This window comes from Leuresthes tenuis, unplaced genomic scaffold (genome assembly GCF_036924035.1).
Source record: "Leuresthes tenuis unplaced genomic scaffold, fLeuTen1.0.hap1 SCAF_8, whole genome shotgun sequence".
Lineage (NCBI taxonomy): Eukaryota > Metazoa > Chordata > Actinopteri > Atheriniformes > Atherinopsidae > Leuresthes > Leuresthes tenuis.
Window position 1 is genome coordinate 553,505 of NW_027325362.1, and position 23,746 is coordinate 577,250.

The 23,746-nt window shown below is 47.2% G+C and overlaps 1 protein-coding gene across 1 annotated transcript; it reads left to right on the top strand.

Moving 5' to 3' along the window:
• Positions 1-2,983: 2,983 nt before the first annotated feature.
• Positions 2,984-23,672, top strand: entpd6 (ectonucleoside triphosphate diphosphohydrolase 6). Its single transcript, XM_072390466.1, has 14 exons — positions 2,984-3,073; positions 4,062-4,345; positions 5,123-5,199; positions 6,275-6,418; positions 8,303-8,378; positions 16,205-16,240; positions 16,337-16,425; positions 17,698-17,777; positions 19,830-19,894; positions 20,864-20,965; positions 21,041-21,181; positions 23,112-23,168; positions 23,314-23,417; positions 23,487-23,672. The coding sequence occupies exons 2-14, from the start codon at positions 4,093-4,095 to the stop codon at positions 23,568-23,570; spliced, it is 1,308 nt and encodes a 435-aa protein (XP_072246567.1). The 5' UTR covers positions 2,984-3,073; positions 4,062-4,092; the 3' UTR covers positions 23,571-23,672.
• Positions 23,673-23,746: the final 74 nt, after the last annotated feature.

Genomic DNA, 23,746 nt, shown 5'->3' on the forward strand with positions numbered 1-23,746 from the left:
CTCCTGGGAGCATATATCAGGGCGTCTGAAGTGTAAAACTCCTTCTTCCTGCTCCTGGGAGCATATATCAGGGCGTCTGAAGTGTAAAACTCCTTCTTCCTGTTCCTGGGAGCATATATCAGGGCATCTGAAGTGTAAAACTCCTTCTTCCTGCTCCTGGGAGCATATATCAGGGCGTCTGAAGTGTAAAACTCCTTCTTCCTGCTCCTGGGAGCATATATCAGGGCGTCTGAAGTGTAAAACTCCTTCTTCCTGTTCCTGGGAGCATATATCAGGGCGTCTGAAGTGTAAAACTCCTTCTTCCTGTTCCTGGGAGCAGATATCAGGGCGTCTGAAGTGTAAAACTCCTTCTTCCTGTTCCTGGGAGCATATATCAGGGCGTCTGAAGTGTAAAACTCCTTCTTCCTGCTCCTGGGAGCAGATATCAGGGCGTCTGAGGTCACCAGCAGGTGTAAAACTCTAGGGTTTTAGGGTTTGGGTCCACGGGTTTGGGTCCACAGGTCAGGGTTTGGGTCCACAGGTCAGGGTTAGGGTCCATGGGTTACGATTTGGGTCCATGGGTTAAGGTCCACGGGTCAGGGTTTGGGTCCACGGGTCAGGGTTTGGGTCCACGGGTCAGGGTTTGGGTCCACGGGTCAGGGTTTGGGTCCACGGGTTAGGGTCCACGGGTCAGGGTTTGGGTCCATCTCCTTCTTCGTGGAACACAACATAAAGCTGCAGGACACAGAAATCCAACCTAAACCCACAGACTGTGACAGCAGGCTGGCTGCAGTGGAGCTTACTGCCTGAATCTGGGTGCAGGTTCTGGAACTGAAGGAGTTTCTGACTCCTGACTCAGAAGATGTTCCCGAGAACAGAAACAGAAGACCTGCCGCTTCACGCTGCGTCTCTGCTTTGATTAACAACTTAGTTGGATTAGTGTCAAACTGACGTAATTGTGTCTAAATGTCATTTGTGTGTAAATCTGCGGGCCGATTAGGATCCACTCAGCGCTGCTTTTGTTCTGCTGACATCAGAGTGATGAAAATAAAAAGGCAGCAGAAAGATTAGAGAACCATTAAGGTCACTGCGGACATTAACTGATAAACAGCTATTAGAGGCTTATAGATGAAATTACAAATATGGAACAGAGTGATGATGAAGGCTCAGCAGGAGGAGGTAAGAAATGAGGATAAAAGATTTAACATTTATTTGTAATAATCAGATTTAAAACCAGTTGAGTTTGTCAGGAAACTGACGGAGAAAGAAAGAATTTAGCCTAATATTTGTTTTCATGAACATTTGGGGGTTTGTGTTCCGCTGATCCTCAGATAGGAGACACGTTTGGACCTGAAAGCCCAGTCATGGTTCTGGTAAAGTGGCGTGTTGAGTCACAGCTGTCATTCAGAGCCAGATGTGGGCCGAACTTCCATCTTTTTGTGATTTCAGTAACTCTTTTGCCTTCATTCTTACTGTCTGTGTTCACTTCACTGTTTGTCTCAGCAGCAACTCAGTGAGCAAAGTTCAGTGGAACGTCTGTGCTGCCCGTCCTCCTCAGCCAGGGTTAGGTTAAGGTTAGGGTTAGGGTCCATCCATAGCCTTTGGGTTGGGGTTAGGGTTAGGTTAGGGTTAGGGTCCATCCATAGCCTTTGGGTTAGGGTTAGGGTTAGGGATAAGGTTAGGGTTAGGTTAGGGTCCATCCATAGCCTTTGGGTTGGGGTTAGGGTTAGGGATAAGGTTAGGGTTAGGTTAGGGTCCATTCATAGCCTTTGGGTTTGGGTTGGGGTTAGGGTTAGGTTAGGGTCAGGGTCCATCCATAACCTTTGGGTTGGGGTTAGGGTTAGGGTCCATTCATAGCCTTTGGGTTAGGGTTAGGGTCCATTCATAACCTTTGGGTTGGGGTTAGGGTTAGGGTCCATTCATAGCCTTTGGGTTAGGGTTAGGGTCCATTCATAGCCTTTGGGTTGGGGTTAGGGTTAGGGTCAGGGTCCATCCATAACCTTTGGGTTGGGGTTAGGGTTAGGGTCCATCCATAGCCTTTGGGATAGGGTTTGGGTCCATCCATAGCCTTTGGGTTAGGGTTAGGGTCCATCCATAGCCTTTGGGTTAGGGTTAGGGTTAGGGTCCATCCATAACCTTTGGGTTGGGGTTAGGGTCCATCCATAGCCTTTGGGATAGGGTTTGGGTCCATCCATAGCCTTTGGGTTAGGGTTTGGGTCCATCCATAGCCTTTTCAAACCTGCACCACCAGCAGTCAGAGTCTACTTTTTCACCAGACTTACCCACAAAATATGGATTCATCCACCATATAAAACAGTCCTCTGCTGGTTTCTGCTTCAGACAGGAAGTGTTGTGATGTGCTGCAGTCTGTTGATCAAGTTAGTTTGAACAGAGACTCGGGATCTGCGTCAGAGTCAGCATCAGAGTCAGAGTCAGCATCAGAGTCAGAGTCAGAGCAGTTACTTCGGGCCAATTGAGTTATGTTTTTTTATGCATTTAGCAGACGCTTTTATCCAAAGCGACTTACAGGTAGGCAGATAGGGTAAGAGGGGGTCTAGCCTAAGGACCCCTACTGGAGGTAATACCTTTTATGCAGGGGATTTGAACCCAGGTCTCCTACATGAAAGGTGGCAATCATACCACTAAACTATCCAGTCCTAAATAGTTAAATAGCAAAGTCTTCTTGGTTGTTTGGAGGCTGGATTCACAGCATTATGTGCAGAACTTCTTAGTATTAGCCACAAAGTCAGAAAAAAAATTCTGTTATAATGGCCAAATACAATCAAAAGTACTGTTTGATTCTTACCTGTGAAGGTGATGCCATGGGATCTGGTTTGTGCTGTAAACCGGTTGGTTCACTTCCATGAATGAAGCATCATCGCTCCACTTTGCCACATCCAAGATGGCGGCGACGTCGACGTACGATTCAGCGCTCAACGCGCACCTGCGTGTATATGCGTGTGGTTTCTGCCACGTCACCTTCGTCGGCGCTGTGACGTCATCAGTGAGCGGCGCATTGTTGACAGTTGAAGGATGAGGAGAAAAGTGAGCGAAGTGCTGAATTAACGTGTCGGCTGCCGTCGGCTTCTTCTCGGTACGTTAACACACAGTTTACCGGCTGCTCGTTAATGTTTTTACCAAACTGTTGATCTAGTTTATTTCAGCTGTTAAACCACCTGAAACTTCCATGGTTTATTCTTTAAGAACTCACCAGATTCCATTCAAAGTTCTGCTGTTTCACTGATGGGTTTAATTAGATTAAAGAGCCGTATCCGCTTTGACTCCACACCAAACTCCATTCACTTTTCTTCTAATTTAACACAGTATGGACTCATATCTGAGTTTCTGATTTTGTTAAGTTGTTTTTAGTCTATGAGGAGTAAGAGGTTTGCTGCTGGGTGCCTTTTCTGTGGCTCACCTGGTCATCTGACCGTGGTTCCTGTGGGGGGGGGGGGTGTTCAGAGCCAAACTTACTTATTCAAACTGTGTGAGTTTCTGCCAGAGCCTGAGTCATGTGAAGCATAAAGATCTGTCAGAGCAGGCGAGGTTCATGGAGTCATTAATGATAACGAGATAAATGAGCCACAGAGGCTGCAGACCCGCCATGTTGGGAGTTCTCTCACAGCATCCTGCAGCTGGGTGATACGGCCTTAAAATCATTTTAATCAGGCTTCTGCACGGACACCTGGTTCTGTTGGACCGCTGTGGCAGAGTGAAATACTGGGAACACACTTTGCTTCCATTGGGAGTCCTGTTTCAGTGAGGATGTGCACACATTGGAGCAGCTGCACCCCCCTCAGATGTTGGTCAGTTCGGATCAGAACAAAGATGCACATATTTCTATCGAACCACTTCTTGTTAATCGGATGTTTAAAACGCAGAGATCAACCTAAGCAACGGGACAAATCTTTTCTCCTCAGTCCTGAAGGAAAGGTGCATTATGAGCCTGCTGGTGAAATAAAGCAGGACGTTACAGATAAACTTTCTCTGTGACTCGGCCCTTCTGCTGTAGCTGTGAATCGTCTTATTTTGAATGATCTGTTGTTAAATGTGACTGTTTTTACATGGACTTTGGTTGGCAGCTCTTGCAGCTGCAAACAGAAATGAGCGGCGATGAAGAGACCAAAGCTGGCCGGAGCGTTGCTCTTTGGGGGCTGCCTGCTCACCTACCTCATGTTTGTGAAGCATCACCACTTCACCTCCCAGCCCGCCGCCTACAGACCGCCTCCACACCTCCGGCCCGGCTCAGACAGAACCGGAGAACCTGCCTCTGCTGACGGACGCCGCTTCCAGTACGGCATCATGTTCGACGCCGGCAGCACCGGAACCAGGATCCACATCTTCAAGTTCCAGATGGAGAGTAAAGGTGCAGCAGAGGACTGAAATCAGTCATGTGCACAGTGTGGTTCGTTGTTGTTGTCTCTCAGATATGATAAAGGTTCAGTGAATGGATCTCTGATTATTATTAGAACGCCTTAAAGAGCAGGACCGGATCAGGACTGTACAAACTACAGCGAATGAACCGTTGAACTGCTGCTTTGTGGCCGCTCTGTGGCACAGAGGATATGAAACAGGATATTTGGAAGTTAAACCTCTTCAGTGCATCTAAATATTTATAAAGCAGGCCTCACGGAGCTGCTTTTAGTGTATTTAAAACCCACAAATGTTGGCCCAAAACATTAATTACCAGCTGTGAGTGTGACAGACAGAGGAGCTTTGAGCCTTTAAGTCCTGCTGCTGTGGAGCTGCTGCCAGTTCATATGGACACAAACTCATTAGTGTGTTTCAGAGCTTTTTGGTTTATTAGGCTTAAAGAAAGTTTCCTGCCGAGCTCGTCCAAATGCCTTCGTTATCGCATTTAACTGCTAAGCTGACTCCCACAGGCTGAGTGCTGTTTTGGCTCCTTTGTTAGCATCAGAGCTAACCGGACTAATGGCAGCACCTGTTAGTTATGCAGACTGGGATTGTTATTAAGAGCTTAATGACAGCTCAAATGTAGGCACAGGTCCAGGGTCAGTCAGTCAGAGATAACACTGAGTAAATGTGGGGATTTATTGCCTTCTTTATGCTAACAGACACAAACTGAGGTCTTTGTCAGGTTGTGCAGCTCAGTGTGTGACGCTGTGTTTGATTGTTACTGCAGACGCTCCTAAACTGGCCCACGAGACCTTCAGAGCCATCAAACCTGGACTGTCGGCGTATGCTGATGATCCCCAGAAGGTACATCTGCTACTTTCATTGCACAGAAGAGACCAGAAGGACCCCTGGGCTCAGGGGTCCGAGGGCTCAGGGGTCAGAGGGGCCAGGGGTCCGAGGGCCCAGGGGTCCGAGGGCCCAGGGGTCCGAGGGCTCAGGGGTCCGAGGGCTCAGGGGTCCGAGGGGCCAGAGGGGCCAGGGGTCCGAGGGGCCAGGGGTCCGAGGGGCCCAGGTCCAGCTGCTTGAATGAAATGATGAAACATGACAGGATAAACAACTACATACAAAATCTAATACAAAATACAAAGAGACAAAATAATCAAGAAAGACACAAAACAAACAAAAAGAAACGCAACAACAGATGATGTTAGAAGACCACAATCTGACCTAAACCAACTCTGACCGACTTAAACTGACCCAGACTGGCTTAAACCAACTCAGACTGACTTAAAGTTACTTAAACTGGCTCAGATTGCTTCAAACTGATTTAAACTGACTTAAACCGACTTAAATTGACTTAAACTGACTTAAACCGACTTAAATTGACTTAAACCGACCCAGCCTCACTCAAACTGACTTAGCCTCACATAAACTGTCACAGACTGACTTAAACCGACTTAAATTGACTTAAACCAACTCAGACTGACTTAAACCAACTCAGACTGACTTAAAGTTACTTAAACTGGCTCAGATTGCTTCAAACTGATTTAAACTGACTTAAACCGACTTAAATTGACTTAAACTGACTTAAACCGACTTAAATTGACTTAAACCGACCCAGCCTCACTCAAACTGACTCAGCCTCACATAAACTGTCACAGACTGACTTAAACCGACTTAAACTGACTTAAACCGACTTAAATTGACTTAAACCGACCCAGCCTCACTCAAACTGACTCAGCCTCACATAAACTAACACAGACTGACTTAAACGGACTTAAATTGACTTAAACGGACTGCAAAACAGCCTCACAAACTATTCCTGATTTAAATAACTGCAGTTAGGGTCAGATTGAAGCTTACAGCCTCACATGAAGGCAGAATGTTGGCATTGACAGCCTCTAAATCTTCTTACTCTTCTTTTTCTGTTTTTCTCCAGTGTGATGCAGGTGTCCAGGAACTCCTGGAGGTGGCCAAGTCCACCGTCCCCCCGTCCATGTGGATCAGCACCCCTGTGGCTCTGAGGGCCACGGCCGGCCTGAGGCTGCTGCCTGGAGCCAAGGCAGACCACTTGCTGGACAGAGTGAGATGCACTCCTCACCTGTTCACCTGTTCTGAGCTTTGAGTTTTAAACATGTCCTCATCCCTGTTGCGTTTTTCATTCGCAGACTGACTTAAACTGACCAAAAACTGACTCAGATTGACTTAAACTGACTCAGACTGACTCAGACTGACCAAAAACTAACTCAGATTGACTCGGACTGACTTAAACTGACTCAGACTGACTCAGACCGACTTAAACTGACTCAGACTCACTCAGACTGACTTAAACTGACTCAGACTGACTTAAACTGACTCAGATTGACTCAGACCGACTTAAACTGACTCAGACTCACTCAGACTGACTTAAACTGACTCAGACTGACTTAAACTGACTCAGACTGACTTAAACTGACTCAGACCGACTTAAACTGACTCAGACTCACTCGGACTGACTTAAACTGACTCAGACTCACTCAGACTGACTTAAACTGACTCAGACTGACTTAAACTGACTCAGACTGACTCAGACTGACTTAAACTGACTCAGACTGACTTAAACTGACTCAGATTGACTTAAACTAACTCAGATTGACTCAGACCGACTTAAACTGACTCAGACTCACTCAGACTGACTTAAACTGACTCAGACTGACTTAAACTGACTCAGACTGACTTAAACTGACTCAGACTCACTCAGACTGACTTAAACTGACTCAGACTGACTTAAACTGACTCAGACTCACTCAGACTGACTTAAACTGACTCAGACTGACTCAGACTGACTTAAACTGACTCAGACTGACTTAAACTGACTCAGATTGACTTAAACTAACTCAGACCGACTTAAACTGACTCAGACTCACTCAGACTGACCAAAAACTAACTCAGATTGACTCAGACTGACTTAAACTGACTCAGACTGACTCAGACTGACCAAAAACTAACTCAGATTGACTCAGACTGACTTAAACTGACTCAGACTGACTTAAACTGACTCAGACTGACTTAAACCGACCAAAAACTAACTCAGACTGACTTAAAATGACTAAAAACTAACTCAACTAACTGATTCAAACTGCCCTTTGATGTTTCTGTTTCTTTTTGGTTTCCTCCAGATGTTTGTCTTTGGTTTCCTCCAGATGTTTGTCTTTGGTTTCCTCCAGATGTTTGTCTTTGGTTTCCTCCAGATGTTTCTCTTTGGTTTCCTCCAGCTTTTTCTCTTTGGTTTCCTCCAGATGTTTCTCTTTGGTTTCCTCCAGCTGTTTCTCTTTGGTTTCCTCCAGATGTTTCTCTTTGGTTTCCTCCAGATGTTTCTCTTTGGTTTCCTCCAGATGTTTCTCTTTGGTTTCCTCCAGATGTTTCTCTTTGGTTTCCTCCAGATGTTTCTCTTTGGTTTCCTCCAGATGTTTCTCTTTAGATTCCTCCAGCTGTTTCTCTTTGGTTTCTTCCAGCTGTTTCTCTTTGGTTTCCTCCAGATGTTTCTCTTTGGTTTCCTCCAGATGTTTCTCTTTGGTTTCCTCCAGCTGTTTCTCTTTGGTTTCCTCCAGCTGTTTCTCTTTGGTTTCCTCCAGATGTTTCTCTTTAGATTCCTCCAGCTGTTTCTCTTTGGTTTCTTCCAGCTGTTTCTCTTTGGTTTCCTCCAGATGTTTCTCTTTGGTTTCCTCCAGATGTTTCTCTTTGGTTTCCTCCAGCTGTTTCTCTTTGGTTTCCTCCAGCTGTTTCTCTTTGGTTTCCTCCAGCTGTTTCTCTTTGGTTTCCTCCAGCTGTTTCTCTTTGGTTTCTTCCAGCTGTTTCTCTTTGGTTTCCTCCAGTTGTTTCTCTTTGGTTTCTTCCAGATGTTTCCTTTTCTCATAACTTTGACAGAACAAAGAAGGTGAATTATTTCATTAGTTGTTTCATTGTAAAGTTTTTTCCGTGTGACCAGGTGAGGGCGCTGTTCCAGGACTCTCCCTTCCTGTCCAGAGACGACAGCGTGTCCATCATGGATGGCACTGACGAGGGTAAGGAGTCTCATTCATTTGGTCAGCTGGTTGGTTCTGGTCTGGATCAGCTGGTCTGGATCAGCTGGTTGGTTCTGGTTATTAAACCCATTATTAACCCCATTATTAACCCCATTATTGAACCCATTATTAACCCATTATTGAACCCATTATTGAACCCATTATTAACCCCATTATTGAACCCATTATTAACCCCATTATTGAACCCATTATTAACCCATTATTAACCCATTTATCCCGACCGAACCGGTCAGAACCGGAAAGCAGAGCGACCCTCAGCAGCTTCCTGTGCAGCACAGGGACCTTTCTCCTCCCTTTACAGTTTATTAGATTACAGAGAATGTGAGCGTCTCCCCGTGGCTACATCTGTTTAATCTGTGGATCAGACGATGAACTGTGGTTCCGCCGCTGATTTCCCAAATGACAACTGTCATTATGTGGGATTAGAGATGAAGCAGGAGAAAGACCTCCTGGTGAGGCTCAGCCGAAATCAGGATGATTTAGCCTTAAATTACAGAAAAGGAGTGTTAGCTTCTCCATTCAGACGCTAACAGGATCACAGTGGGATGGACTGTAAAACTTTCAGTGGAAAGCCTTTCAGTTATCGTCAAGCTGATGAGACCGAGTGATGGACAATAAAGCGTAGAAGGATCAGCATTTTCATTAAATAACAACAATTAAATATCCAGAACTATGTGATTACGGTTCAGACCCAGAGTCCTCATTTCTTTAAAGTGTCCTGATCAACAGTTCTGCAGCTTTCTGAAACCTTTAAAGTGTCCTGATCAACAGTTCTGCAGCTTTCTGAAACCTTTAAAGTGTCCTGATCAACAGTTCTGCAGCTTTCTGTAACCTTTAAAGTGTCCTGATCAATAGTTCTGCAGCTTTCTGAAACCTTTAAAGTGTCCTGATCAACAGTTCTGCAGCTTTCTGTAACCTTTAAAGTGTCCTGATCAATAGTTCTGCAGCTTTCTGTAACCTTTAAAGTGTCCTGATCAACAGTTCTGCAGCTTTCTGTAACCTTTAAAGTGTCCTGATCAATAGTTCTGCAGCTTTCTGTAACCTTTAAAGTGTCCTGATCAACAGTTCTGCAGCTTTCTGAAACCTTTAAAGTGTCCTGATCAACAGTTCTGCAGCTTTCTGTAACCTTTAAAGTGTCCTGATCAACAGTTCTGCAGCTTTCTGTAACCTTTAAAGTGTCCTGATCAACAGTTCTGCAGCTTTCTGAAACCTTTAAAGTGTCCTGATCAACAGTTCTGCAGCTTTCTGTAACCTTTAAAGTGTCCTGATCAACAGTTCTGCAGCTTTCTGTAACCTTTAAAGTGTCCTGATCAACAGTTCTGCAGCTTTCTGTAACCTTTAAAGTGTCCTGATCAACAGTTCTGCAGCTTTCTGTAACCTTTAAAGTGTCCTGATCAACAGTTCTGCAGCTTTCTGAAACCTTTAAAGTGTCCTGATCAACAGTTCTGCAGCTTTCTGAAACCTTTAAAGTGTCCTGATCAATAGTTCTGCAGCTTTCTGTAACCTTTAAAGTGTCCTGATCAATAGTTCTGCAGCTTTCTGAAACCTTTAAAGTGTCCTGATCAACAGTTCTGCAGCTTTCTGTAACCTTTAAAGTGTCCTGATCAACAGTTCTGCAGCTTTCTGTAACCTTTAAAGTGTCCTGATCAACAGTTCTGCAGCTTTCTGAAACCTTTAAAGTGTCCTGATCAACAGTTCTGCAGCTTTCTGAAACCTTTAAAGTGTCCTGATCAACAGTTCTGCAGCTTTCTGAAACCTTTAAAGTGTCCTGATCAACAGTTCTGCAGCTTTCTGAAACCTTTAAAGTGTCCTGATCAATAGTTCTGCAGCTTTCTGTAACCTTTAAAGTGTCCTGATCAATAGTTCTGCAGCTTTCTGAAACCTTTAAAGTGTCCTGATCAATAGTTCTGCAGCTTTCTGTAACCTTTAAAGTGTCCTGATCAACAGTTCTGCAGCTTTCTGTAACCTTTAAAGTGTCCTGATCAACAGTTCTGCAGCTTTCTGTAACCTTTAAAGTGTCCTGATCAACAGTTCTGCAGCTTTCTGTGACCTTTAAAGTGTCCTGATCAACAGTTCTGCAGCTTTCTGAAACCTTTAAAGTGTCCTGATCAACAGTTCTGCAGCTTTCTGAAACCTTTAAAGTGTCCTGATCAATAGTTCTGCAGCTTTCTGTAACCTTTAAAGTGTCCTGATCAACAGTTCTGCAGCTTTCTGTAACCTTTAAAGTGTCCTGATCAACAGTTCTGCAGCTTTCTGAAACCTTTAAAGTGTCCTGATCAACAGTTCTGCAGCTTTCTGAAACCTTTAAAGTGTCCTGATCAACAGTTCTGCAGCTTTCTGTAACCTTTAAAGTGTCCTGATCAACAGTTCTGCAGCTTTCTGAAACCTTTAAAGTGTCCTGATCAGCAGTTCTGCAGCTTTCTGAAACCTTTAAAGTGTCCTGATCAATAGTTCTGCAGCTTTCTGAAACCTTTAAAGTGTCCTGATCAATAGTTCTGCAGCTTTCTGTAACCTTTAAAGTGTCCTGATCAATAGTTCTGCAGCTTTCTGTAACCTTTAAAGTGTCCTGATCAATAGTTCTGCAGCTTTCTGAAACCTTTAAAGTGTCCTGATCAATAGTTCTGCAGCTTTCTGAAACCTTTAAAGTGTCCTGATCAATAGTTCTGCAGCTTTCTGTAACCTTTAAAGTGTCCTGATCAATAGTTCTGCAGCTTTCTGTAACCTTTAAAGTGTCCTGATCAATAGTTCTGCAGCTTTCTGTAACCTTTAAAGTGTCCTGATCAATAGTTCTGCAGCTTTCTGAAACCTTTAAAGTGTCCTGATCAATAGTTCTGCAGCTTTCTGAAACCTTTAAAGTGTCCTGATCAACAGTTCTGCAGCTTTCTGTAACCTTTAAAGTGTCCTGATCAATAGTTCTGCAGCTTTCTGAAGCTCTTTCACAGTTTTTCTGCTTTTTCCCTCATCTTCAGTCCTTGTTCCTGAGCATTTTCAGTGTTTTTTCTTTGTTCAGCCACTGAACTCTGACCTTTGAACCATTCAGGCAGGAAAAAGGCTCCTAACTCAAGGGATGAACCAGTGTTGTGTTGACACAGAACAGACAACTTAGCAAAGAAGCCATTTTAAACTGGATCTTTAGGCACTTTGTCACAAAGACACATCATTTGTTCCCATTTCTTTAGCTGCATCTATGAAAAACAGCAAAGAAAACACAGTTTGACAGACAGAAAATAGGATTTCTGCAGCAACAAGGTGATTCCCAAAGAGCTATTAGCTGAAAACTTGGCATATCTCAGCATGGTGTGCAGTGTGTCCTTAAAACATTTGAGGAAACTGGACAAGTGGAGGACAAAAGAAGAAGTGTCAGGCCTAAAAAACTATCTCCAGCAGATGAACAGGATCTGAAAGTGATGTCCTTAAGAAAGAGGAAAAAATCCAGCTGTGACCTGACAGGACCTGAGAGATGCATCTGGACCTTCAGCTGATCCATCTACTGTTGGCCCAAGCCTCATCAGAAATGGTCTCCATGGAAGGGTGGCTGTCAAGAAGCCGTTCTTAAGGAAGGGAAACAGGGAGAAAAGGCTGAGCTGTGCCAAATGACACAAGAAGTGGACTGAAAATCAGTGGCAACAGGTCTTATGGAGGGATGAATCCTCCCCAGAGCCCGGACCTCAACATTATTGAAGCAGTGTGGGATCATCTGACAGAGAACGGAACAAAAGGCAGCCCACATCCAAAGAAGAGCTTTGGGATGTCCTTCAAGAAGCCTGGAGAACTATTCCTGAAGACTCCTTAAAGAAATGACAGAAAGCTGGTCTCAGAGGGTTCAGGCTGTGTTGGAGAATAAAGGAGCTCAGACCAGAGATTCACTTTAAAGCTGCTGAGAACTGAGAAAAACTCTGTTTCTGCCTCAGATTCTGGGTTTATGTTCAGGTTTGAACATGTTTCAGTGAATCTCTGCAGCTGCTTCCTGTTTTTAGGGGAATAAAGAAAGAAATCAGGACTCTGGGTCAGAACTGTAATTGTTGCTGTCAGATGATTCAGGAGCCGGGGTTTCAGGAGTCACAGTCTGACCAAACTAATGACTCAGTCCCTGTGAGGTCCTCCTGAACCCAGAGTGCAAGAAGCTGCCAGCACCAAGATGCTCGGTCTGTGCCGAGGAGCCGAGGATCTGTTTATTCAGGTCAGCTCAGAGACATTAGTGTCTGTTGCAGAATATTTGTACTCAGCTGTGTGCATTAGAGCCTTTTAGCAGTGACCTCTGACCCCGCCTGCATGCAGAAGTGGATCATTAAGAGCTTGACAGAAACTGTATCATAGGAGCTTTACCATAAAACTCTAAGAAGCAATTTTCAAACAAAACATACAGATACAGAGAGAGTCGGCTTTGGGTGGGTAGCTAAACACCGGCACTTAGCACCCGCCGCCTCCCAGTAACCACTCAGAGATCTCCATTAACAATAAGTCGCCTCTGTTCAGGCCGGCCGAGGGTAATCTGGGCGAGGATAAGCATCCAGGCAAGAACAGCAAATATGTGGGAGATAATAAGGCTGATGGAATCCGGTTAGACTTCTGAGGTTTAGAGTTGAGGCGGAGCGCAGCGCGAGGAATCCGTCCATTAGTGGGGAAGAAGTGGAGCGAGTAAAGAGATAATTCGGTATCATTAAAAGACATTTATGGGTGTGCGGTGTAACGAGCTGATCCCCCTCACAGAGAAGGAGAAAACATTCAGCCTCAGAAATAAACAGGACGGATAATCGGCCTCCTCCCCTCCCCCTTCAAGATTAAGTGGGACATTATCCCACATGCCCATAATTGCTTGTATGAACTACTTTAAAAGGATTGGATTATATGCAGGAAAGCTTCGTGTCCATACAGAGCGAGCAACATGTGACGCTGTGGACATCCAGCAGAGGCCGGGGGGGGCGGCACATCTGGGGCCCAGAGTCCTGTCAGCGCTCCCCTCAGAGAAGGAGGACTTCCAGGGTCCTTTCCAGGAAGCTGCACCGTCATTTATCAGCTTTAGTCCCTGATTTTAGAGGGAAGTCAGAGTTTCTTGCTGTTCCCTGTGAGCAGAACTCTGGTTCCATCCACTCTGAGCTGCAGCCCTGCTGCTTCCCATCAGAACCAGCTGCTGATCCAGATAAACTCAGAGCGTCTCTGAGAATAAAAGCTTCTGACAGAATGAACCGGCAGGGTTCTGCTTTCTCTGCCTGTTTGAATCACTCAAAGCTGTAGAAACAGAGCCGGTTCTGGTTGATGTTGGACCCACCATCGGACCGTCTGTTTTCAGAAGCTTCAGTCACAGATGATCTGCTGCTGGTTAGCTTCACTCGCCCCGAATCCAACCAACAGACGGAACCAGCTCTCTGGGTTCCGTCTCCAGCTCTCTGGGTTCCATCTCCGGCTCTTTGGTTCCGTCTCCAGCTCTTTGGGTTCCGTCTCCAGCTCTTTGGGTTCTGTCTCCAGCTCTTTGGGTTCCATCTCCAGCTCTTTGGTTCCGTCTCCAGCTCTTTGGGTTCCGTCTCCAGCTCTTTGGGTTCCGTCTCCAGCTCTTTGGGTTCTGTCTCCAGCTCTTTGGTTCCGTCTCCAGCTCTCTGGGTTCTGTCTCCAGCTCTTTGGGTTCCGTCTCCAGCTCTTTGGGTTCTGTCTCCAGCTCTTTGGTTCCGTCTCCAGCTCTTTGGTTCCGTCTCCAGCTCTTTGGTTCCGTCTCCAGCTCTTTGGTTCCGTCTCCAGCTCTTTGGGTTCCGTCTCCAGCTCTTTGGTTCTGTCTCCAGCTCTTTGGGTTCCATCTCCAGCTCTTTGGTTCCGTCTCCAGCTCTTTGGGTTCCGTCTCCAGCTCTTTGGGTTCCGTCTCCAGCTCTTTGGGTTCTGTCTCCAGCTCTTTGGTTCCGTCTCCAGCTCTCTGGGTTCTGTCTCCGGCTCTTTGGGTTCCGTCTCCAGCTCTCTGGGTTCCGTCTCCAGCTCTTTGGGTTCCGTCTCCAGCTCTTTGGTTCTGTCTCCAGCTCTTTGGTTCCGTCTCCAGCTCTTTGGGTTCCGTCTCCAGCTCTTTGGTTCTGTCTCCAGCTCTTTGGGTTCTGTCTCCGGCTCTTTGGGTTCTGTCTCCGGCTCTTTGGGTTCCGTCTCCGGCTCTTTGGGTTCTGTATCCAGCTCTTTGGGTTCCGTCTCCAGCTCTCTGGGTTCCGTCTCCAGCTCTTTGGGTTCCGTCTCCAGCTCTTTGGGTTCCGTCTCCAGCTCTTTGGGTTCTGTCTCCAGCTCTTTGGTTCCGTCTCCAGCTCTTTGGTTCCGTCTCCAGCTCTTTGGGTTCCGTCTCCAGCTCTTTGGTTCTGTCTCCAGCTCTTTGGGTTCTGTCTCCGGCTCTTTGGGTTCTGTCTCCGGCTCTTTGGGTTCTGTCTCCGGCTCTTTGGTTCCGTCTCCAGCTCTTTGGTTCCGTCTCCAGCTCTTTGGTTCCGTCTCCAGCTCTTTGGGTTCCGTCTCCAGCTCTTTGGTTCTGTCTCCAGCTCTTTGGGTTCTGTCTCCAGCTCTTTGGGTTCTGTATCCAGCTCTTTGGGTTCTGTATCCAGCTCTTTGGGTTCCGTCTCCAGCTCTATGGGTTCCGTCTCCAGCTCTTTGGGTTCTGTCTCCAGCTCTTTGGGTTCTGTATCCAGCTCTTTGGGTTCCGTCTCCAGCTCTTTGGTTCCGTCTCCAGCTCTTTGGTTCCGTCTGCAGTTCTTTGGTTCCGTCTGCAGCTCTTTGGTTCCGTCTCCAGCTCTTTGGGTTCCGTCTCCAGCTCTTTGGTTCTGTCTCCAGCTCTTTGGTTCTGTCTCCAGCTCTTTGGTTCTGTCTCCAGCTCTTTGGGTTCTGTCTCCAGCTCTTTGGGTTCTGTATCCAGCTCTTTGGGTTCTGTATCCAGCTCTTTGGGTTCCGTCTCCAGCTCTATGGGTTCCGTCTCCAGCTCTTTGGGTTCTGTCTCCAGCTCTTTGGGTTCTGTCTCCAGCTCTTTGGGTTCTGTATCCAGCTCTTTGGGTTCCGTCTCCAGCTCTTTGGGTTCTGTCTCCAGCTCTTTGGGTTCTGTATCCAGCTCTTTGGGTTCTGTATCCAGCTCTTTGGGTTCCGTCTCCAGCTCTATGGGTTCCGTCTCCAGCTCTTTGGGTTCTGTCTCCAGCTCTTTGGGTTCTGTCTCCAGCTCTTTGGGTTCTGTATCCAGCTCTTTGGGTTCCGTCTCCAGCTCTATGGGTTCCGTCTCCAGCTCTTTGGGTTCCGTCTCCAGCTCTTTGGGTTCTGTCTCCAGCTCTTTGGGTTCCGTCTCCAGCTCTTTGGTTCCGTCTCCAGCTCTTTGGGTTCTGTATCCAGCCCTTTGGGTTACCTGACCCTCTGGGTCACGGGGTCCAGCTTAGGCTTGCTCCCTCGTCCTTTACACTGAAACTCCTCCAGATTCCCTGAATGCTTTAATGATATTCTGCTCTGTAGAGGCAGAAATATGCAGATCCCTTCCAGTCTTTCTCTCAGGAACATTGTTTTAAACACAAACTGGAGCTCCTCTGAACATCTTTGCTGCTCAGACTGTGATGGAGGCTGCTTTAGGACCAGATCAGGGGGACCTGGTTGAAAGAACATCTTTATAATTTCATTCTCAGCCCGTCCCAACTTTTACTGGAATGTGTTGCAGGTCTGAAATGTAGAAAGTGACATTTATTAACAAATTAAATGAAGCTGATGAGTTCAGACGTGAAATAAAGGTGGAAGGAGATGTTTGAGGCTGTAGATGAACATCTGCATCCTCCTCACAGCGGCTGTGGTCATGTGACGTGTTTATTTCCTCTCACCAGGTATTTCTGCTTGGATCACCATCAACTTCCTCACAGGTAAAGATTGAACACACGTCTCTGTCTTTGTGAGGCCTTCCACCTGTAGGTGAGCTGTGATTGGTCCGCTCACTCTGCCCCCCCCCGCCCTTTCAGGTGCTCTTCGTGGTTCCGACTCGCACACAGTGGGGATGCTGGATTTGGGCGGCGGGTCGACTCAGATCACCTTCAGCCCTCATGATGAGGTGAGGATGACGGGGGGGGGGGGATGAAGACTCAGAGGAAAATCTCCTCAAACTACCAGGATGGCTCCATCTTAGAGGCTGTAATCTGTAAATGCTGCTGTAATCCTGAGCAAACACTGCCACATCAGCCGGGTGGAGGAGGGGCGGAGAAAGGAGGGCCTGATGTGGGTCAGACTGCAGCCCCTCCTCACGCTGCTGGGGGGGGGGGGGGACAAACCAGGAAGTGATTACAAAGACTCACAGTTAAAGAAAAGACAGAAACCAGGTGAATAAATGACATCATGACTCCGTTTCTCAGCTGAAACACACGGAATATATAAAAGTTAAATAAATTAGATGAAACTAAATAACAATAATAAGACATTTGCTTTTATTTCAGTCAAATTAACTCATAAAGGTTATATTTTAGTGTCCGAATGAGTCTAATGAGCAGTTTGGCACCTCAGAGGTTCTCAGTGTAAAAAAAAAAACCTGACAGAGCAGGAAAATGGAAATATCTGAGAAATAACTTATTTATTGATTTATTTCCTTTAGCAGCAGCTAACGCTAACAGCTTAGCTAAAACTAACCCTGTACCAACAGGTTTTTAACCAAAGCCTGTCTCATTCATCTCAGGAACACCCCAGAAAATTGTGTGAAATTGATAAAAAGGGCTGAATATGTCACCTGGTTCGGGTGGCTAACTGAAGGCTAACTGAAGGTTAACTGAAGGTTAACTGAAGGTTAACTGAAGGCTAACTGAAGGCTAAGTGAAGGCTAAGTGAAGGCTAACTGCAGGTTAACTGCAGGCTAACTGAAGGCTAACTGAAGGCTAACTGAAGGCTAAGTGAAGGCTAAGTGAAGGCTAACTGAAGGCTAAGTGAAGGCTAAGTGAAGGCTAACTGCAGGTTAACTGAAGGCTAACTGAAGGCTAACTGAAGGCTAACTGAAGGTTAACTGCAGGTTAACTGAAGGCTAACTGAAGGCTAACTGCAGGTTAACTGAAGGCTAACTGAAGGCTAACTGAAGGCTAACTGAAGGCTAACTGAAGGTTAACTGAAGGTTAACTGCAGGCTAACTGAAGGTTAACTGAAGGCTAACTGCAGGCTAACTGAAGGTTAACTGCTCCTAAAAGCAGCATGTGCTCAGCCTAACGTCCTGTTTCCAGTCACACCTGTAATTAGAGCCGTCCACATGTGATTGGATCATTGATGCCAGGTGTGAACGGGCCTTAAAATCACATTTGTTACCATGAGTCCATCCACAGAACTGATGTTGCTTCGTTTTGTGCAGAAAACCGTCCAGATGTCGCCCATCGACTACATCAGATCCTTCCAGATGTTCAACATCACACACACCGTCTACACACACAGGTACACACACAGGTACACACACAGGTACACACACAGGTACACACACCGTCTACACTCACAGGTACACACACCGTCTACACTCACAGGTACACACTCACAGGTACACTCACAGGTACCCTCAAAGGTACACACACAGGTACACACACACAGGTACACACTCACAGGTACACACACAGGTACACACACCGTCTACACTCACAGGTACACACTCACAGGTACACACACAGGTACACACACACAGGTACACACACCGTCTACACTCACAGGTACACACACACAGGTACAAACACAGGTACACACTCACAGGTACACCCACAGGTACACACACACAGGTACACACACACAGGTACACACTCACAGGTACACACACACAGGTACACTCACAGGTACACACACACAGGTACACACACAGGTACACTCACAGGTACACACTCACAGGTACACTCACAGGTACACACACAGGTACACACTCACAGGTACACACAGGTACACACACACAGGTACACACACACAGGTACACACTCACAGGTACACACACACAGGTACACACACACAGGTACACTCACAGGTACACACACACAGGTACACTCACAGGTACACTCACAGGTACACACACACAGGTACACTCACAGGTACACACAAAGGTACACACAAAGGTACACACACAGGTACACACTCACAGGTACACTCACAGGTACACACACAGGTACACACACAGGTCCACACTCACAGGTACACACTCACAGGTACACACACAGGTACACACTCACAGGTACACTCACAGGTACACTCACAGGTACACACACACAGGTACACTCACAGGTACACACACAGGTACACACACACAGGTACACACTCACAGGTACACACACAGGTACACACACAGGTACACACACAGGTACACTCTCACAGGTACACACTCACAGGTACACTCACAGGTACACACACACAGGTACACTCACAGGTACACACAAAGGTACACACAAAGGTACACACACAGGTACACACTCACAGGTACACTCACAGGTACACACACAGGTACACACACAGGTCCACACTCACAGGTACACACTCACAGGTACACACACAGGTACACACTCACAGGTACACTCACAGGTACACTCACAGGTACACACTCACAGGTACACACTCACAGGTACACTCACAGGTACACACTCACAGGTACACACACAGGTACACACTCACAGGTACACACTCACAGGTACACTCACAGGTACACACTCACAGGTACACTCACAGGTACACTCACAGGTACACACACAGGTACACACTCACAGGTACACACTCACAGGTACACTCACAGGTACACACTCACAGGTACACACACAGGTACACACTCACAGGTACACACACAGGTACACACTCACAGGTACACACTCACAGGTACACACTCACAGGTACACACACACAGGTACACACTCACAGGTACACACACACAGGTACACACTCACAGGTACACACACAGGTACACACTCACAGGTACACACACAGGTACACACTCACAGGTACACACTCACAGGTACACTCACAGGTACACACACAGGTACACACACACAGGTACACACACACAGGTACACACACACAGGTACACTCACAGGTACACACACAGGTACACACTCACAGGTACACACTCACAGGTACACTCACAGGTACACACACAGGTACACACACACAGGTACACACACACAGGTACACACACACAGGTACACTCACAGGTACACTCACAGGTACACTCACAGGTACACACACAGGTACACACTCACAGGTACACACTCACAGGTACACTCACAGGTACACACTCACAGGTACACACACAGGTACACACTCACAGGTACACACACAGGTACACACTCACAGGTACACACTCACAGGTACACACTCACAGGTACACACTCACAGGTACACACACAGATCATGGATCATGTGAATAAAGTTCTGGTTCTGTTCTGGTTCTGTTCTGGTTCTGTTCTGGTTCTGTTCTGGTTCTGTTCTGGTTCTTATTCCATCTCTCTTTAAACCGTCTCTCTGCAGCTATCTGGGTCTGGGTCTGATGTCGGCTCGACTCGCCGTCCTAGGAGGCGTGGAGGCTCCGCCCCGTAAGCACCTGACCCCCATTTCCCTGTTTTTCACTCGGCTTTCATCTCTGCCTTTTATGCCCCGCCCCCCATCAGATAAATAAGCCATTATCTAATCTTTTAATAACACACTGCAAGATTAATTCCTTTCCTGCCAGCTGTTGCTGCGGTTTAGCTTCTGTAAGAAGCTGCAGCTCAGGTCCTCTGCGGTTGGCTCTGCTTCCTGACTGTTGACCAGCAGACTGTCACTTTCCGTCTGATTTGGGTCGTTTTTAGACCCGGAGCCTCAGATTCTGAACAGTATCCATCTTTTTAACACATAAACAGCCGCAGTTTAAGTTTTTTAGTTATTTCAGATGATCCAGAGGCTTTTTCTGCTGCTTTATTTCAGAAAAACAGTTTGGAGAAAGATTAAAAATGAAATAGTTTCTCAGTTTACGCTCATTTATGTGTTGATTTAAACAGATTTAGGTCTAATGATTCAGTTCCTTTAGAAGCTGTTAAAAAAAGTCTTCATTTTGTTCTGTTTTTGGCTGTTTTTGTTCTGTTTTTGTTCTGTTTTTGGCTGTTTTTGGCTGTTTTTGGCTGTTTTTGTTCTGTTTTTGGCTGTTTTTGTTCTGTTTTTGGCTGTTTTTGTTCTGTTTTTGGCTGTTTTTGTTCTGTTTTTGGCTGTTTTTGTTCTGTTTTTGGCTGTTTTTGTTCTGTTTTTGTTCTGTTTTTGGCTGTTTTTGTTCTGTTTTTGGCTGTTTTTGTTCTGTTTTTGTTCTGTTTTTGGCTGTTTTTGTTCTGTTTTTGTTCTGTTTTTGGCTGTTTTTGGCTGTTTTTTTAATAAAAACCGGACCTTTCATGCCTGAGAGTGGATAAGTGACAGCTGGTGTGTGCTGGCAGTAATGTTGGTGCTTCCCTCCTCTGTAACTCATGAGGTCACAGCACAGCTGACCCGCAGAAACAGGAAGAGTCCAAAATAACGTTGATACTGTGTTTGTGCAGTAGGGGGCAGCACTGAGCTGGTCAGCCCCTGCCTCCCTCCGGAGTTCTCCGGCGGGTGGGAACACGCCGACGTCTTCTACGCCGTTAAAGGGCAGAAAGCAGGTAGGATGTGATTGGTTGGTGGTCTCTGGTTACCCATCATGCCGCAGGAGAGGAGGAACCCTGTCTGTGTTTCAGGGGAACCGGCGTACGAGGCGTGCCTCGCCAAAGTGGAGAAGGTTCTGTACAGGAAGGTGATGAAGGCGTCCGAGGTGGAGGACGCCGACTTCTACGCCTTCTCCTTTTACTACGACCGCGCCGTCGACCTCGGCGTCATCGGTAGGATCTGAGAGGATGAATGTGGCCCCTCAGGATGAATGTGGCCCCTGAGAGGATGAATGTGGCCCCTCAGGATGAATGTGGCCCCTGAGAGGATGAATGTGGACCCTCAGGATGAATGTGGCCCCTGAGAGGATGAATGTGGACCCTCAGGATGAATGTGGCCCCTGAGAGGATGAATGTGGCCCCTGACAGGATAAATGTGGCCCCTGAGAGGATAAATGTGGCCCCTGAGAGGATGAATGTGGCCCCTGAGAGGATGAATGTGGCCCCTGAGAGGATAAATGTGGCCCCTGAGAGGATGAATGTGGCCCCTGAGAGGATGAATGTGGCCCCTGAGAGGATGAATGTGGCCCCTGAGAGGATAAATGTGGACCCTCAGGATAAATGTGGCCCCTGAGAGGATAAATGTGGCTCCTGAGAGGATGAATGTGGCCCCTCAGGATAAATGTGGCCCCTGAGAGGATGAATGTGGACCCTCAGGATAAATGTGGCCCCTGAGAGGATAAATGTAGACCCTGAGAGGATAAATGTGGCCCCTGAGAGGATGAATGTGGCCCCTGAGAGGATAAATGTAGACCCTCAGGATAAATGTGGCCCCTGAGAGGATGAATGTGGTCCCTGAGAGGATAAATGTGGCCCCTGAGAGGATGAATGTGGCCCCTCAGGATAAATGTGGCCCCTGAGAGGTTGAATGTGGCCCCTGACAGGATAAATGTGGCCCCTGAGAGGATAAATGTGGCCCCTCAGGATAAACGTGGCCCCTGAGAGGATAAATGTGGCCCCTCAGGATAAATATGGCTCCTAAGAGGATGAATGTGGCTCCTGAGAGGATAAATATGGCTCCTGAGAGGATGAATGTGGCCCCTGAGAGGTTGAACGTGGCCCCTCAGGATAAATGTGGCCCCTGAGAGGATGAATGTGGCCCCTCGGGATAAATATGGCTCCTGAGAGGATGAATGTGGCCCCTCAGGATAAATGTGGCCCCTGAGAGGATGAATGTGGCCCCTGAGAGGATAAATATGGCTCCTGAGAGGATGAATGTGGCCCCTGAGGATAAATATGGCTCCTGAGAGGATGAATGTGGCCCCTGAGAGGTTGAACGTGGCCCCTGAGAGGTTGAATGTGGCCCCTCAGGATAAATGTGGCCCCTGAGAGGATGAATGTGGCCCCTCAGGATAAATATGGCTCCTGAGAGGATGAATGTGGCCCCTGAGAGGATAAATATGGCTCCTGAGAGGATGAATGTGGCCCCTGAGAGGATGAATGTGGCCCCTCGGGATAAATATGGCTCCTGAGAGGATGAATGTGGCCCCTCAGGATAAATGTGGCCCCTGAGAGGATGAATGTGGCCCCTGAGAGGATAAATATGGCTCCTGAGAGGATGAATGTGGCCCCTGAGGATAAATATGGCTCCTGAGAGGATGAATGTGGCCCCTGAGAGGTTGAACGTGGCCCCTGAGAGGTTGAATGTGGCCCCTCAGGATAAATGTGGCCCCTGAGAGGATGAATGTGGCCCCTCAGGATAAATATGGCTCCTGAGAGGATGAATGTGGCCCCTGAGAGGATAAATATGGCTCCTGAGAGGATAAATGTGGCCCCTCAGGATAAATGTGGCCCCTGAGAGGATAAATGTGGCCCCTGAGAGGATGAATGTGGCCCCTGAGAGGATAAATGTGGCCCCTGAGAGGATAAATGTGGCCCCTGAGAGGATAAATGTGGCCCCTGAGAGGATAAATGTGGCCCCTGAGAGGATGAATGTGGCCCCTCAGGATAAATGTGGCCCCTGAGAGGATAAATGTGGCCCCTGAGAGGATAAATGTGGCCCCTGAGAGGATGAATGTGGCCCCTCAGGATAAATGTGGCCCCTGAGAGGATAAATGTGGCCCCTGCCCCTGTGATCTGACCTGTTTCTGCTCTCTGTGCTCAGATGAGAAGAAAGAAGGAAGCATCAGAGTATCCGACTACACCGAAGCAGCTAAAAGAGGTGAGATGGCGCCGCCCGGTGGCAGACGTCTGCACTGCAGGGCGGGCCCCAAACAGAATCTCATTAGAACTTTGCAGGGTTAATCAGATCCTAATCAGAACCATCTGTTTGTGGGCGGTGGGTTCTGACCCGCTGTTTCCTGCAGTCTGCAGCGACGGCCCGCTCCAGAACCCCTTCCTCTGTCTGGACCTGGTCTACATCTCAGTTCTGCTGCGGGAGCTCGGCTTCCCCCCTCACAAGCAGCTCAGGGTGAGTCCGAACCCACCAGGTCCGATCCGTTTGGGTCGGTCGGTTCTGACTGCCGTCTGTGTGTCGCAGCTGGCGAGGACCATCGACCAGGTGGAGACCAGCTGGGCTCTGGGCGCCGCCTTCCACTACATCCAGTCCCTGAAGAGACCCTGATCCTCAGAACCGGGCCGCCGGCTCCAGAACTTCAGCCGAGGAGCGAAGAGTTCGAGTGGAAACAGCACACGTGCACACGCACGTGCACATGCACACACACACGTGCACACTTTACTTCCTGTTTATTTATCAGAAGCAACAATAATCTAAATTTCAGGTTTTTGTTGGGTCAAATG

Excerpts from the sequence above, each read along its gene's own strand:
- entpd6 (XM_072390466.1), top strand. The coding sequence starts at position 4,093 with ATGAAGAGACCAAAGCTGGCCGGAGCGTTGCTCTTTGGGGGCTGCCTG. Across the intron at positions 6,419-8,302 it reads CAGACCACTTGCTGGACAGA|GTGAGGGCGCTGTTCCAGGA; the intron begins GTGAGATGCACT and ends CCGTGTGACCAG. Across the intron at positions 19,895-20,863 it reads AGGCGTGGAGGCTCCGCCCC|TAGGGGGCAGCACTGAGCTG; the intron begins GTAAGCACCTGA and ends GTGTTTGTGCAG.